Source organism: Meriones unguiculatus, chromosome 12, assembly GCF_030254825.1.
Source record: "Meriones unguiculatus strain TT.TT164.6M chromosome 12, Bangor_MerUng_6.1, whole genome shotgun sequence".
Taxonomy (NCBI): domain Eukaryota; kingdom Metazoa; phylum Chordata; class Mammalia; order Rodentia; family Muridae; genus Meriones; species Meriones unguiculatus.
The window spans coordinates 44,842,335-44,858,010 of record NC_083360.1 but is presented as its reverse complement, the minus strand read 5'-3'; the positions used below and the strand labels follow the sequence as shown (position 1 = coordinate 44,858,010).

Below are 15,676 nucleotides of genomic sequence, written 5' to 3'. Positions count from 1 at the left end.
CAATTGCAGCTGCATCCACACTTGGCAGGACTGGCCAAGCTTGAACACCTAAGACTAACCAATTATCTTACTTTATAGCTTCCTCATCCAATCCTAAATTGCCAAAACTAAAACTTCAAATCTCCCGCAATTTTTCTTTTAAAAACCTAAAAGCCTTTGTCTCCCGGTGCCACTCTTTGCTGACCAGCAGGGGTGACCCCATTGTACAATGGTTAATAAACCTCTTGCTTTTGCAAAGAGTCTTGGTCTGGGGGAGTTTCTGGGAAGGGCACGATTGAACTCCTGAGCTGTGAGACCCCAGGTCTTACAGAGCCATCTCTCTAGCCTCTGAGTGAGGATTGGATTTCATCCCCTTCTGTCACCTGTACTTTTCTCTGCACTTTTTAAACCTGGACTGTCACTACCAGCGATAGAATTTTCCCTTTGGCTATCAGAGTCTTGTCTATTTTTTCTTATTTTAATTTTCTCCTTTACTTTCATAGGAAAGTAGCATTTAGTCTACCATGTTACCCTTAAGCACTCTCCAATCTGATATTTTTTGTAGGAATTCATTCTGTCCATCACATGCTCATAGTTTAATATGCAAGAATAGATAATTCATCTTCTAGAACAACTCGGCGATCTCTCTGTTTAAGACCAGCAGTCCTGGCTGTTGAGTAAAGATGAGGCTCTTTTCTTCAACAAAAGTTACAATTATGAAGGAAAAGATGTTTGCATCACCTCTGCGCATACATGGTGTTCCTTGACTTAGGCCTGTGTGCACTGAAACGCTGTATCAAATCTGAGAACAGGCAGTTCCTCAGTGAGGTATAATAACCTTAGCATCTCTCAGTTCCCTACCCCTTTTCCTCCAGATCTGTGTTCCAGATTGGCTTGTATCTTCTCATGCAGCTTCAAGGGGAGGGTACATTCTGTAAAGGATTTTCTTTCATCTCCCTCTGCTCTTACCCAGCATGTACCTGACTGGGCCTGTGCTAGGTCTCCAGCTCCAGGATGAGGCAGGGCCACACTGCGTACTTTGGAGACACAGCAGCTCCTCTTTCCTTTAGGGTGAAGATCCCTTGGGAGCTGTCCACTTGAGAGGCTGTGTGGTGACATCAGTGGAGGCCAATCTGGATGGTAAGAATGTACTTCTGTGGGAGGGGAATGTGACTGCTGCCTTTCTACACCTGTGGGTATTGAGCCAATTAGCTAGCAAGTGTGCATAAATACACAGTCTGAAAACTTGGGAGCGAGTTAAGTGCCATCCCTTCCCAAGAGCTCACCTGCCTTTCAGATCCTGGGAAATGAGGGTGGCTTTGTGGGTGCCTTGAGTATATTACTGAACAATGCTAGAATAATCCATTGTCTCCTGTGTCTCCAAAATGGCTTCCACAGAGAGTGTGGCCATGGATCCTGGTGCTAAGGGGCTGCACCAGATGATCTCTGTTCTGTTGCACTCACATACCCATGACTGACACATGGGTTAACCATGTGGCTGTCTACTGCCTTGACAGGCACAGAGGACACGTGGAGTCACTGAGATGTGGCTTTCACAGCTCAAACTCTGCTTCCATTTTTCTTCCCTGTCACTTGCCAGACTTTCTTTTTCTGTGTTTTTTTTTTAAACTTGTATTTTGAGCACAAAATTATGGAGTAAACTATATAACAAATACCAGATTACAGCAGGAATCACTATACAATTTGTTTGATGTGTGCTTGTCTGTCTTCATGTCTTGATAATTTATCTTGAGTCAAATGAAGACACACCATTTAAAGGGGAGCAAACCACAGAATCACTCTGGCTTCATCTTGACATTTTGGGTTTATTTGCCTTTTCATCTCTCATTTAGAGCTGAGCCTTAGCTCTTAGTTTATACTAACAAGACTGATGTTAGATATGGTTTGGATTTATTATATATGCATGTTTGCAGATATAAATATATGTGTACATTTTAATCTATTGTACATTGAGATTGGCTCTTGGCTTATATTATGAGCAAAACAAAGTAACTCCTTAAACACCATCAGAAGTTTGGTAGACACTATTGATGTGCAAAGGCAAGAAATTTAACACACTTACACATGATGAAGGAAAATGTTTTGTACATGTTTCTTAATGATCATGCTACATAGCTATCTTTACAGATGCTGCATTTATTCTTAGGCAATGAATATGCATGTAGAATTTTCTTAGGACACTAAGAAACAGGCATTTCATGACTTGGGGAATAAGAAGGGGTCAAGTGAGCTTCTGGTGTCATGGTTATTTTTTTTTTCTCTTACCAGGTAAGAAGAACAATGAAGAGAACCTTTTTGAGATCATCACAGCAGATGAAGTTCATTATTACCTGCAGGCGGCCACTTCCAAGGAGCGTACTGAGTGGATCAAAGCCATCCAGGTGGCCTCACGGACTGGGAAGTAAGGACAATGTTCAAGTCCTCATCCCTTCCTAACATGAGTGGATAAGCCTAGCCCATGACTTGTCCGTGTCTATGACGATTCAGCCAGAAAGAACGTAGGAGTGGGATATGTTTGCCTGCGTGTAACTAGCCATGTGCCACATAATGTTACCTGCACCAGTCCATTCACTGTGGTCTCTCCACGCCATCGGTGTCTACAAGCCATATAATGAGCTATGTCGATAAGCTATGTAGCCTTTCCAGGCCTTGAGACCTCTTGTGGTAAATGAAGGCATGGACTGGTTATCTTTGAGGTCCTCTCTAGTTGAAAAAAAAAAAAAGCCAAATAGCAAATACATACATAATGCCCTGTGATTATTATCTCCATGAAAGTGAAACAGTCTCCAGTTGTACTGCTGGTGTCCTTTTTAGGCGAGGTCGGGACTCTTGGCTCTCATGTTCCTGGTCTTTCTCAGAAAGCATCTGTCTTTGAAACTGTTGCAAGATGCACTAAGATCTGTCTTCTGTTCTCTGGTAATTTGGCTGTTGTTCTTGGCTGAGATTATGTGAAATAATGGAGTAGCCTGCTTGCTTTCTTGCCTGCTCAGACAGTTCTCAGGAGCAGCTCTTAGTCCTGAGTGATGGTTTATAGCTTTTGCTGTTGCATTTCCAGAGAAACAGACTCAAGGAAGCCAGGGGCAGCCTAAGAGTCTTTCCAGGTGTGGAAGCCGCTAAGATCAAGGTCTGAAAGGGGGTTGGGGAGCTCTCCCTTTGTTCTCCTCTGGAATATTATGCATCATTTCTTACAATTAGAAGGCAGCCTCTTAGCCTTTGAGTTTCTCTTAAGGTTTACAGAAAATTGGCTTGTTAGGGATACCTGCATGCGTGAGGGGCCTGAGCAGCTGCCTGGCGAGTTTGTCTCCCCAGTCTGAAGAGAGCAGAGAGGACTAGAGTGCAAGGCAAGCTACCTGTCTGCACTGAGGGCCTGGAATCTATGCAGAGCTTGTGGGGGAGCCTGACAGGCCGTGCAGCTCCGTTAGGTCTCCAAATCTCAGGGCCGTGTAGCTCTGCAGGCTGAAGTGTAAGCCAATGCCATTTGGGCTCTGAGAGCTCCCTGGTCCCGTTACTAGTGAGATATACTTCAAAACAGGAACTTGTTTATGAGTTTTCATTCTGACTCCTGTCCTGAAGTATAAAACAACATATTCATGCAAAGGAGTATTTTCTTGTAAAATTCTTATTATTTTTATGTGTATGGATGTTTTGCCTGCATATATGTATGTAAACCATGTGCCATGCCTGGTTCCTGTGGAAGCAAGAAGAGGGCATTGGATTCCTTCAAGCTAGAGTTATGGGTGACAGAGCTCCTGTGTGGGCGCTGGAAATTGAACCCAGATTCTCTGGAAGAAGAACCAGTGCTCTTAGCCACTGAGTCATTTTGCAAGGCCTAGGAATATTTTTTTTTCTAACTACAGATTTAGTTTTATGGTGTCAGTTAAAAAAAAAAAAGGAGAGGACAGTTTTCCTCTTTCCATTCTAATGCTCCTCTTTTGCCTGCTTTCAATTCCCTTGTGCTAGTCATGAGACCGCCTCTTCTCAAGTTATTTTATTGATGGCCATGGGGCAAAGGAATATCATTGTCCTCAGCACATTATTTCTATAGAATACACAAAACAGTTTATTTATAGTTAGTCTTCAAATAATTATTAATATGAGTCAGCCTTATGTTTTGAAATATATTTGGTTTACTTAGAGTCTTTTGGATATGATGACTCTATTCTGTCTCTCATTAACTGCTTTCCCTTTATGCAACTCACTTTCATCTTCTAAGTAATGTTTTATTTTTATTTCTCAAATTATTTGTACTTGTCCTTTAAAACAAAAACAAAGGTCAAGGACTAAAGAGATGCATTGTCAGTTAAGAGCACTTGCTGCTCTCGGGCTGGGTTCCCTAGTCTGCATGGTGGCTCACAACTGTCTGTAATTCCAGTTCCAGGGGATTCAACACCCTTTTCTGGCCTGTGAAGAACTGGATATATGCATGCATACAGGCAAGCACTCATACACATAAAGCAAAAGCAAATAAATATTTTCTTAATGTTAGTTTACTTGAGAGTATAATAAAAACACCCCCACCCTGAAGACAAATGTTAAGGATAAGGCAGAGAGTACGTCTTGTTTTAATACATATCCCCTCAACTACGATCCGCAGACAAATGAAGGAACCCATCATGTGCACAGAAAGGCTTCCTTCACTAGGGCTGCTAAGCGTATTGCATATCTGCTCTAGCCTAGTGACTTCAGTTGCATAGTAATACAAGTGTGCACAGTGGCCTGTAGCATTGGTAAGGCTTCCTAATATAAGCTATTGCCCTTTCCTGGGGAGAGGCTGGCTCTGAACAAAATAGGTACTTAGGGAATAGTTAAATGTGCTATTTCCTCCTGGGCAACTTTTTGGTTTACAAATAAAGCCCAGCTCCTGTTCGGCACAGCAACAAGACAACAGACGTGAGTTGAACTCTGTCATGTGGCCACACCCTCAGGATTCATGAGAAGGATGTGGAAGCTAAGGACAGCTGACGCTGGCAAGAAAGATGGTCACTTTTTACTCAAGAAAGATTGGTCACTTTTTACTCAGAAGTACAACTGAAAGAGGGAGGGAAACGGGTTCTTTTATTACTAACCATAGAGGTTTTAAGCCAGATATAGTGGCACATATGTAGGCTCAGAGCTTGTGAGGTCATGGCAGGAGGGTTGTGAGTTTAGGGATAGTCTAGCAATACAAGACCACTAAATTAAAGAAAGAAAGAAGAAAAGAAAGTAAAGACAATTTAAAGGAGGTAAAGATCTTCTTGCCTCATACAACTGATAGTGAGTCAGACAAATAAAACATCAATCTGAAAACTAAAACACCTGTTGGAAGACAAGATCTTTAAACCTTACAGCATGGAATGCAGCACTGATTTAAGGATCAATGTTTAGTTTCTCTTACCCATAAACACACACACACACACACAGTGGCGAAAATAATACCATAGAAAGTGCTTTCAAACCAGAATGAGGAACTTAAATGAAGACATCAACAGTTGTGTGGTGCTTGTCAGGAGACAGTAAAGCTAAACAGAAGTGTAGAGCGGCTGCCTGTGGACTATTTGAAGAGTGATGGTAAACACCTCTGTCCCTGACCTTTAGGGCAAAAAGAAATGGAAAAGTAATTGCATAATGCTTCAGATTTTATTTTGTGCTCTCTAAATAAAGGGTTTAAAGCCCATGCAAGATGTGTTAAAGAGGCGGAGGAACAGGTAGTGGAAAGAGAAAGTAATGAGGAAGTTCAGGAAAGTTACAAGTTGCTTAAAAAAAGCATTCAACTCACTGTGTCCAGCATAATTTCAGGGTAAAAGGAATATGAAATGTAGATGTCACTGGAGGAGACAAAGCAGGTGGGATGAGCTGTTCTGAGGGGGGACACACAGGGATGTTTTCGGGAGGCTTAGATATGGGAGGAAGCTACTGCTAGGGCCTGGGATGGGGCTCAGATACAAGCCCACGGCTTACGTAGTTACAGCCTCACTGGGTATCAGCTTCTGTGTTGGTCAGTGGGCCATTTCAGGTAAATCAACTCAGAGAGAGAAAGGTTTGTTTTGGCTGGCCTCTAGTTTGAGGCTTTTGGTGACTGTCTCATACTAGGTTAGAGCAGGTTCTGGTTGTGGGTGTGATTAGAAATGAAAATTTTCTGAGGCCCTCATGTCCGCTCCAAGCACATGTTCCCCGTGACTAGAAGACCTTTTACTGGTCCCCGTACATATCTTCCTGTTTCCTGACAGAGCTACATGGGAGCCCAAGCCTTAGCCACATGAGCCGTGGGGATATCCAATTCAAATTATGGCAGCCTTTTTGTTGCTAAAATGAAACTGGTGTTGTTGTTAGGACCAAGTGAAGTATTATGCAAGAACTACCTGGCATGTGTGGACACACTACAAACCTTTGCTTCCCTTCCTTTGTCCTTTCTTCCACAGAAGGCACTCATGCTAATCAAAGATAGTGGGCAATGGTTTTCAATTTTTAAAATCGATATCACAATTGCCTAGAATTCTTTTGTTGAACATTTCTGTATAAAACTTGCCTAAGACCCCTTCATCTATAGTTGGAGGATATTCAGAGCCCAGCTTCCCTGACCTCTGCATCTATGCATTTAAACTCACTGTCATGTCATGGGTATACATGGCTTTTCCCAGCTTTTGGTACCTATCTTGTTTCCATAGGAACTCTGTTAACTGGCTTCTCTGTCCTATCAGCTACAGCAGCATTTCCTGTTAGCATACAGCCAGCCCTGACTCTGGGCTCTGAGCTTTCCATTGCTTAAAAAGAAACCTCTATGGTAAGATATAGCTAACCAAGGAGCTCCACCCAATGGGCAATGGTTTTGAGATTTCTGGGAGAGTTTACTCTGTGATATGTTCTTGCAAAACATATTTTTTTTTCTGAACTGATTAAGATGTGTTTATACACACATGCATTGTGTACTCATGTGTACTTAAAAATATCTTAAACTTCCCTCTGTGGATGGGCAGCAAAGAGTATTCACACATAGACAGGAAAAACCTGCTGCATGGATAAAACCCATGCTTTATCATAACATAACATCATAAAGAGAGGAGGGAACTTTACCAAAGATGTGTGACTGGCAAATAAATACGGGAAAATATGCTGGGTACCATTTCCTAATTAGGGAAATGCTAACTGAACGCATAACAAGACATGCCATAGATTTGGTGGGTTGCACAATCCAACACAGAGTAAGATGATGAGTTTTGATGAGGGTTTGGAACACCTTGACCTTTACATAGTACAGGGAAAGTTCAATGGTACAGCCGCTTTGAAGAACAGCCTGTGGGAAGACTTAACTCATGAAATATACATTATCTACTCCAGCCCTTGATCTATATCCAAGAGAAATGAAAGCATGTGTCCATACAAAACTATTATGATAAGTGTTCATCATTTGTGGTTGTCAAAACAAGGAAATGACCCGGATATTTAAAAAGCAGTTAATAGACAACAAAGTGTATATATTCATACAGTGAAATATAACACACAATAAAAAGAAGTGAACTCTTAATATGTACAACGTGGGTGTATCAAAAAACAAGTAGTCTTGGTGAAAAACATGTGTACTGTGTAATTGTATGTAACGAATTGTAATGACATGAAATTCTAGAAATTTCACACTAATCTATAGTGATTGAAAAGAGACTAAGTGGGTACTTGGACATGGGGAAGAGCACAGAAAGACGTGGGCAGAAGAAAGCTCCTGACTGCATGAGTACGGTATGAAGATATTCGAGGCTCTCTTTGCCAACTAAGGACCTTACTATAGCTTGAATGGTCCTCCTTACTTCACAGGAAAGGGCGCAGAAGAATGTAGAAGGAAGTGGTTTTCTGGGGCTATGTATGTGGTTCAGTGATAAAGCTCTTATGTACATAACAATGCCAGAAAAGTTGTTTTACTACAACCCATAACTGAAACTTCTCAGGTCGGCACTCTGTGTTGTTTATTACTGACTCATTCACCTTTCAGAAAGTAAGGGAGCAGAAATAAGCTTGTGATCTTACTCTTTGATATCTCACTGAACACCTGTTTTTCTTTTTTGGACTTGGTATCTTCAAGTCCAACAAATATAAACAGGATGGTCAGAAACAAGATCTCATTTTAACATCTTGTTATGGGTCCAGTGAAGTGTCAGAAAAAAAAGGGGCATGTCTCCTGTCACCATGGATCCTTCCTTTACTGTCAGTATCTTAACATACAAGGGAAATAACATTCTGGTTGTCTTATTTGTGGGTTATATATTAGGCAGTGTAAGATCAGAAGACTTGGGGCCTACTTTGTTCATTTGTTTCTTGTCTCAGAGACTAACCTATATGGTTGGCAGTGTATCCACTTACTGTGGCTTCTTTCCTTATCTGGTTGGCCTTTTAAATTCTCTTTGTCTACTTACATAAAGAATAAACTGAAGAGGGTAAAAGGTGAAGTTAGAAATATGATGAGAAACCAATGAATAATTCATTCAAGGAACAACACTGACTTAGGCCAGACAATGTACCCCTGCCTCTATAAGAAGTGGTCTCATTTGGAATACACATTGTTTGTAGTCTCATTAATACGATGCACCTAGTAATGTGGGAAGAATAGGTAAGAAGAAGGACAAATGAAGGATGACTCTTACATATGACCCTGAGTGTTGTATAAAATTGGAACTATTTGCTGAAGTAGAAAGATGGAGAGATGAGATTACTATTAAAACTACAACCTATATATATTCCAAATGGGAATCCTTCTTACACATGCAGGGCTACCTTTTCTGGTCTAAGTCACTGTTGTTTCTTAAGCAAATTATTCATAAGCATCTCATCATATTTCTATACAGAATGGTAGCATGTAGGGCAGAGGGTTTTTTTCTTATATATGACATGCTTTGAGTCATCTAAGTACAGGGTAGGTTCAAGGTAATGGTAAGAACCAAATGAAAGATGCCTCTTGTAGCGAAGCACTGAGTAGATCAACTACAGGGCTGTGCTGAGTTTGAAGTCAGTAAGAGACACTCCTGACCTCAAACTGCTTTTTTTTGGAGAATGGAAGCTGATATTTTATCAAAGGGGAATAAGATGTAGATACTTAGATATTGGCAAATAGAAAGCAATAGGGCAAACACTCAGGTTCTGAGGTAAAATACAATTATCTACTGGGGTTTCATACTTTTTACTTACATTATATAGTTTTTTCTCTTTGTTACATGTCCTAATTGCACCAGTATATGGCTGTTGCTATAACACAGCTGTGAATATAAGCCCCAAAATCGAGGATGCAAATGCAAGTTTCCCCCGAGTACACTTGAAAAGAACTAAACAACGCTGAGATCTTCTGTGTTCTGATTGTGGTACAGGCAAAGATTTAAATGATCACTGGTGACTACTATCCTAAGTGATCAGCATTAATGTGTCAGGTGGCAGGCACAGGTAGGGGAGAAATACTACACACTTACAAGTACAGTTGGCAAATATATCCTTTTCGACATTTATCTGTGGGCTGTACTTGAACTATAACAACGCCGTATCTATGTGTGAGAGAAGAGTGAGGAACCCAGTCTGCATTCTTAGGAAATGTTTGTCTTCCTCAGGGGACTGATGAGGTGCGGGAGTTATCTTATGAGGTGAATAATTTGTTTGCAAGGGTAAAGATGGTATAGTTTGTATGGGCATTATAATTATTATTTGAGGAATGAAAAGTTTCCTGAAATTTGTCAACAGCCGTTTATAGTATATGTAGCCTGGACCAGGAACCATATCAACTATGTTGTTACAAGTGTTGTTTTGTTTCATATTCACACTAACCCTTCCTTACTATGGTTTTACAGATGAGGACACTGAGGGTCATCAAGGTGAATCCGACTGACCAAGATTCTCAAGCCAGGATAACAGAGATGGAATTCAAGGCCAGACTTGGAACTTTCAGTTAACATTCTGTTTTGTCTTCACCTTCCTCACATGCGTCCTGGTGTATCATTTTAATCTAGTGTTTATTTAATATTCACTGTAGCAAGAATTCTCCAGCCTTGTGATGCTTCCCCACCCACTTCCCCCAGCACTCAAATAAAACAATACTGTACCTGTACAACATGGGAAGTCTGGAGACATCACAAATTTTCCCAAAATTCTCAAGGTTGGAGGAGAATTAGCCCTTTCATTCCTTCTTATTGCTGGACTGTTTCGACCCACTGGCTCCCCATAATGACATGGAGACTTTTTATTATTTATGAAAGCTTAGGCCTTATAGTTTAGGCTTGTTCCCAACCAACTTGTAAAATTTAATTAATCCTGTCGATATTAGTCCACATTTTCTTCATGGCCCGTTACCTTTCATTATGTCCTAGTATGTCCAACTTCCTCCATGTCTGGCTTTTTATTATTTATGAATTTAGGTCTTATAGCTTGGGCTTCTTCCCAATTAGCTTATATAACTTAATTAATCCCATCTATATTAATCCACATTGGTTATGTAGCCCTCTACCTCTCACTATGTCTCAGTATGTTTGACTTCTTTCATGTCTGGCTAGCAAATCTGTATCTCTCAGTTCTTTCCCCGAGTTTCTATCCCTGCCTGGATGCCCTGGCTTTCTTTCCCTGCCTAGCTATATGCCTTCAGCTCTTTACTAAATCAATCAGAAGTTGAGGAAAATGTTTACAAAACACTGAGACAGGTGATGCTTCATAAACATAACAATAGCAAAGTCCGGACAGTACTCAGCTCTCTCTTTTGAATAATACAAAGACAACCTTGCACAGTGCACAAAGAGAGTATCCCAACACCTTCTAAGTTCTTCCTGTTTTCTTACCACCTGCCCACCCAATAAAACAATTACCATAACCTTCCACAAAAAGCCTCAGCCTACAAGTGCACCTTCCTCTTCCACCCTCCTGCTCAATGTCACTTCTCCAGTGTACAAAGTTGTCAGCTGGATTCTTAGAAAAGCTGAGCCTGCGGAGAATAAGGAGTGAAAGAAACTTACTGAGAAGGGAAAAGGATAATACTAAAATAGAAAAAAGATGTAAGGAAGTAGAGATTTGGTGAGAAAACTTCAATGCAAATCTAACAAGAGGACTGGCCTAGAAAGACTAGCAAAGGCTGTGCTCCCCCAGCAGAACTTTTGGAGCAGTACATCTGGTCTTTTGTCTCATGTAGAGAAGTGACTCAAAGTGCCAGTATATTATTGACTTGTGAACAGTAGTGAAAGTTCTCTCTAATCATCAGGGTCCTGTGAGGAAAGAAAGATGGAATGATCAGCGGCAAGGGACTCTAGCGAAGAAGCATAAGGATGGACATCTGGGCGTGGGCAGAAGGTGTGAAGTGTGTGTGTCACATCCTAATATCCCCAGAGGCTTCCACCCCCAAATCAATTGGACTGTTGTGTAAGTCAGTCCTCGCCTGCAGTTACCATGGCACTAGTACAAAGGACACATGAAAGTGGTGGTCAAAGTGTTGGATACAGAGGCCACATACAGGGACAACAGCACTGGCTTCTACTTTCTGAGCCTGAGCTACTGCCACCTCTGAATATCCAGCACATGAGCGGTGAAGACTCGTACTGAGCATTGTGTGGCATTCTTCAAGAAAATCAACAAGTCATTTGATAAATTGGCTACATTTCATTCTCAATGTTTCATGCTCACAAGAACAGACTCTGATACTAGCTATGGATTTCTCTTTCTTGTTCAGAGTACTCAATCTATAGACAAAGGGTCCACATACTATCACATCCAGTTAGAGAGTTATTCTAGGTGGAAAAAGGAAATAGAGCCATCTAGCCAGCTGACTAGTTACCAATTCTTAATACATGTTAAGATCATCCTTCTTATATATTAATGTTTCTGTGTTTAGATCAGAATCCTTCCATTTATTGTCTGGATTAATTTCAAGAGTCTCCAAATAGGCTTCCCTGTCTCACAACTATACTCCAATCTACTTTATATATTCTAGAGCTATCCTCCATATAAAATGTAGGACATTTAAATAGTTAACGCTTCTTATCTTCCAAACCTCAGTTCATCTTCAATTGTTCCAATGCTCTACCATAGAATCTAATGTTGGTGAAATTGTAATGGGTAATAATGTCAACTTGACTAAACTGAGAGATGCCCAATGTGTAGGAGATCAATCTAGCACATCTGTAAGTATGTCTGTAGGAAGAAGTTTTAGGGAAAATTAGTTTATCTGATCAAATGAATGGATAGCTTAATCAATTGGTAGATTCAAGGCTGTTGGGAGATGGTAGGACTATGCAAACTGGAGAATGTAGGTCAATATGGGTGTATCCTTGGGAAGCTATATCTTGGCCTCTCCTGTTACCACCCTGCATTGATTCCTGTCTGCTATATGTACCCTGCGCTAGTTCACCACACTAAACACCATGGTGGACTGAAACCCTTGAATTTGTGAACTAAAGATAAATCCTTCTTCTAAGTTGTTTCTGATAGGCATTTCATCACAGCATCAAGAAGAGCTATTTTGCACGTAAACAAGGGGGTGTCCTCATTGATCAAATATTAATTTTCATAAAATTCAGGAGTAAGATGAGAAACTTAATAAGATCGTATATAAAAACAGAAAGTAAATAAAGAGCTGTGCAGGCAAGAGACACCCACTGTTGCACCCGTGACATGGCTGTTACAGGTGTAACCAATGGCTTTCTGATTGGATCTGAGGCCCACTCCACAGAAGAAATTCATGTCTAATACTATTTGTGGTCAAAAGCTTGTGTCTGGGGGAGGAGATAAGCCCTACCAGTGAGGCTTATTTCTATTGTTTTGCTACATAGACATGCTGTGCCTATCACATTGCCTTTAAAAAGACTTTCAGTGTCCATGAGTCCCAGAGCTAAGAATAGCCTCTGACAAAATCCAATGCCTATAAGAGAGATGTCTCTATTTCACCGTAATCTTCATAACCTATCCAATGTTTCTACCAACATATTTGAAAAAAGCCTTGATTTATGACTTTGTTCTGTTACACTGAAAATGCATGTAAATGATATAACACTGTAGCAAGGTTTGGGGTGGGTAAGCTCAATCTATATTCCCAAGAATGGTCATTCATTTTTTTTACTCTAAAATAAATGCTAAAGTTTTATTCTCTTGAAGATAAGAGCTGTCTTAGCACAGCCATATCTAATAGAAACAGAGAAAAATCATAAAGCCAGCACAGCTGTTTGACAAAGATCCAGCAAAGCTGAGCCGAGTGATGTAATCGCTGTGGTATAGTCTCCCACTCTTTTGGCCTTAATTTCTTGTTGGTATAATATTCTTGTGGAATGTATACAGCCTACCCTTGCACATTCACATGCTAATTTCTCTACCCCACTATCTGGTTTTAATCGGGATATTGCATTGTGATGCTTATTTTAAGCATCCCCTGTATCAAGTTTGTGTAAATATGCCACCATTTATTCTCTGTATTGTCAATAAAACAACCAGCCAGTGCTGAGCAATGGAGAGAATAGGGTGGGACATTTTGGTCCAGAGGGGAGGAGAAAGAAGCAAATGGGAGGAGGGATTAGGGAGAGAGATAAGAGAGGCGAGGACCTGAAAAAGTCAGGAAATACGACGAAAAAAGAAGTATAACGTGGAAAATCTGAATGGGAAGAAGCTAGGTGGGCTTGGCAGTTTAGGATGGAAAAATCATTGCTCAGCATTGTGCTCTAGGTTAATTAAACAAATCCTAGTCTCTGTGTGGTGATTTGGGTATACAGCTGGTTTAGGAATAACCACTACTTAACTGAAAGACAAATTAAGTAAATATTAATAGTAAATATTAATAATCAATAACAATCTCTACATGCCACATGCTTGGGGGCTTTTATTATTTGTACAACTTGGGAATATTGCATTGATGGAAAGTTTTATGAGTCTTTTATGATTTCTCCCAGAAGTACTGCTTCTCAGCTTCCCTAGGAATGTCTGGACCATACTCCTCCTCCTGTTTTTAGGGAGATATCCTTATCTGCCCCTACTTGAAGGTCTTCCTTATGCTCTGGAGGTTGTGACTCAAGTAAATATGCCAGAGACCTCCTTATGAGGCTCTGAATTAAAGATACCCTTGGCACATCTGGTCCTGAACTTACTTAGGAACGTGATAATAGGAAAAAAGTAAACTTAAAAAGGTAAACAAGATTCGGTGTGATAGAGGAGTTGGCAGCAGATCAAATTAAAAGCCTCTTCTACTACTGATGGACAAGAATGGTGTGGGTAAATGATAAAAGAATCAAGTATTAAGATCTCCATCTTCTTAAAAAAATGTTAACTCATTCAGGGCCACTGTGGTGCATATGACCAAGGAACCAAATAATAAAAAGATTAGACATATAAATAGATTCTACAAATATGCAAAACACGAACATTGTATTATGCCAAAAATTGGGAGCAGCTTTAGCCTGAACATTTTTCTGAGACCAATGACAATTAGCACTCTGACTATTAAAAGTTGATAATGCACTACTTGGGACATAAAAATCTGCCCAGGCTGGCTTGGAGATTTTCTTTCGGTCTAGTGCCCTTAAAACCAAAAAACAAAACCAAAACCAAAAAACAACAAAAACTACCAGCCTGAAAAATGGGCTGTCCTGCTTTGCTAAAATATGCCCTTGGAACTACAATATTGTTAAAAGGTGGGTTGAGGGGTTGATGAGAGAAAATGATTTTAGAAGATAAATCTGTTCTGTCATGGTTTATCAATGGTGCTTAAGCTTATGACCAAACAGAAGTTCAAACATGTGCCCAGGAACAAAAATGTTATGATTTATGTTTTGGAACAACATGCATCTATCCCTGCCTACTGAGTTCTGTATAAATAAAGAAGCACACTGAGTACCAGTCAGTGAGTATGTAAAACTCCCCTTGATCCCTGTGCCTCACCCACTCCTCCCTCGCTGACTCCTTATCTCCTCTGTGGGACCTGGCCATAGCCAGGGCTTGGCCCCCGCACTGTGTTTCTTGCACTACAGCTTTTATGTGCTGTGTGGAAACACTTCACACAAGTTTTTGTCTCAATATGTTGATCTCTTCTTAATGAATGCTGAGTCTTCAACCCCAGTGACCAGTACCACCTGTCCCAGGAAAGCAAGGGTTTTACTTTAGTGGTTCACAGCTGATTCTTTTGCTCCACATAAACAGAACTACAGATTCTTAATTAGAATATTTCATAAACGGCCATTTTAGAGTCTTTCCTTCTCATTGAAACTTCATAAGCCAGGGCTCCTTCATCTGCACTGATCTCAGCATTCTCATCTTCCAAGCCCACCATGTCCACCTCCAGCAGTCCAGTAGGCTCTGAGTACTCAGTGGCTTTTTTAGTGCAAAGTTCTAAACTCTTCCATAATACTCCCCCAAATCAGCATGGTCAGGTTTGTCACAACAATACCACTCTTGGTACCAAAAATCTGTCCTTGTTAGGATTTTTATTGCAGGGATAAAACACCATGACCAAAAGTACCACTTTCATATCACAAGCCATCCATGAAGGAAATAAGGGTAAAACTCATTTTCTCAATTGAGGTTCTTCTTTCCAGATAAATCTAGCTTGTGTCATGTTGACAAATATCCAACACAAAGTTCTGGTGGAGAAATAAAGGAAAACACTAGTAAAAGTGTAAATATCTCTGCTTGCAGATGATGTGATGTTTTACATAAGAGCCTGTGAAGATTCCCCTAGAAATCTCCTAGAGCTGATCAGTATGTTTGATAA

General features: G+C 40.5%; 1 protein-coding gene across 2 annotated transcripts in view; it reads left to right on the top strand.

The window, feature by feature from the left end:
* Positions 1-13,652, top strand: part of Plek (pleckstrin) — a 39,318-nt gene extending 25,666 nt beyond the window's left edge. The window contains exons 8-10 of one of the 2 annotated variants that reach the window (XM_021663739.2): positions 1,050-1,119; positions 2,269-2,401; positions 9,798-13,652. In XM_021663739.2, the coding sequence (XP_021519414.1) occupies positions 1,050-1,119; positions 2,269-2,401; positions 9,798-9,801 (207 nt within the window). In that variant the 3' untranslated portion in view covers positions 9,802-13,652. Of the gene's footprint in view, positions 1-1,049; positions 1,120-2,268; positions 2,406-9,797 lie in introns of those variants that run through there. The other variant, XM_021663740.2, reaches the window with a different exon arrangement.
* Positions 13,653-15,676: the final 2,024 nt, after the last annotated feature.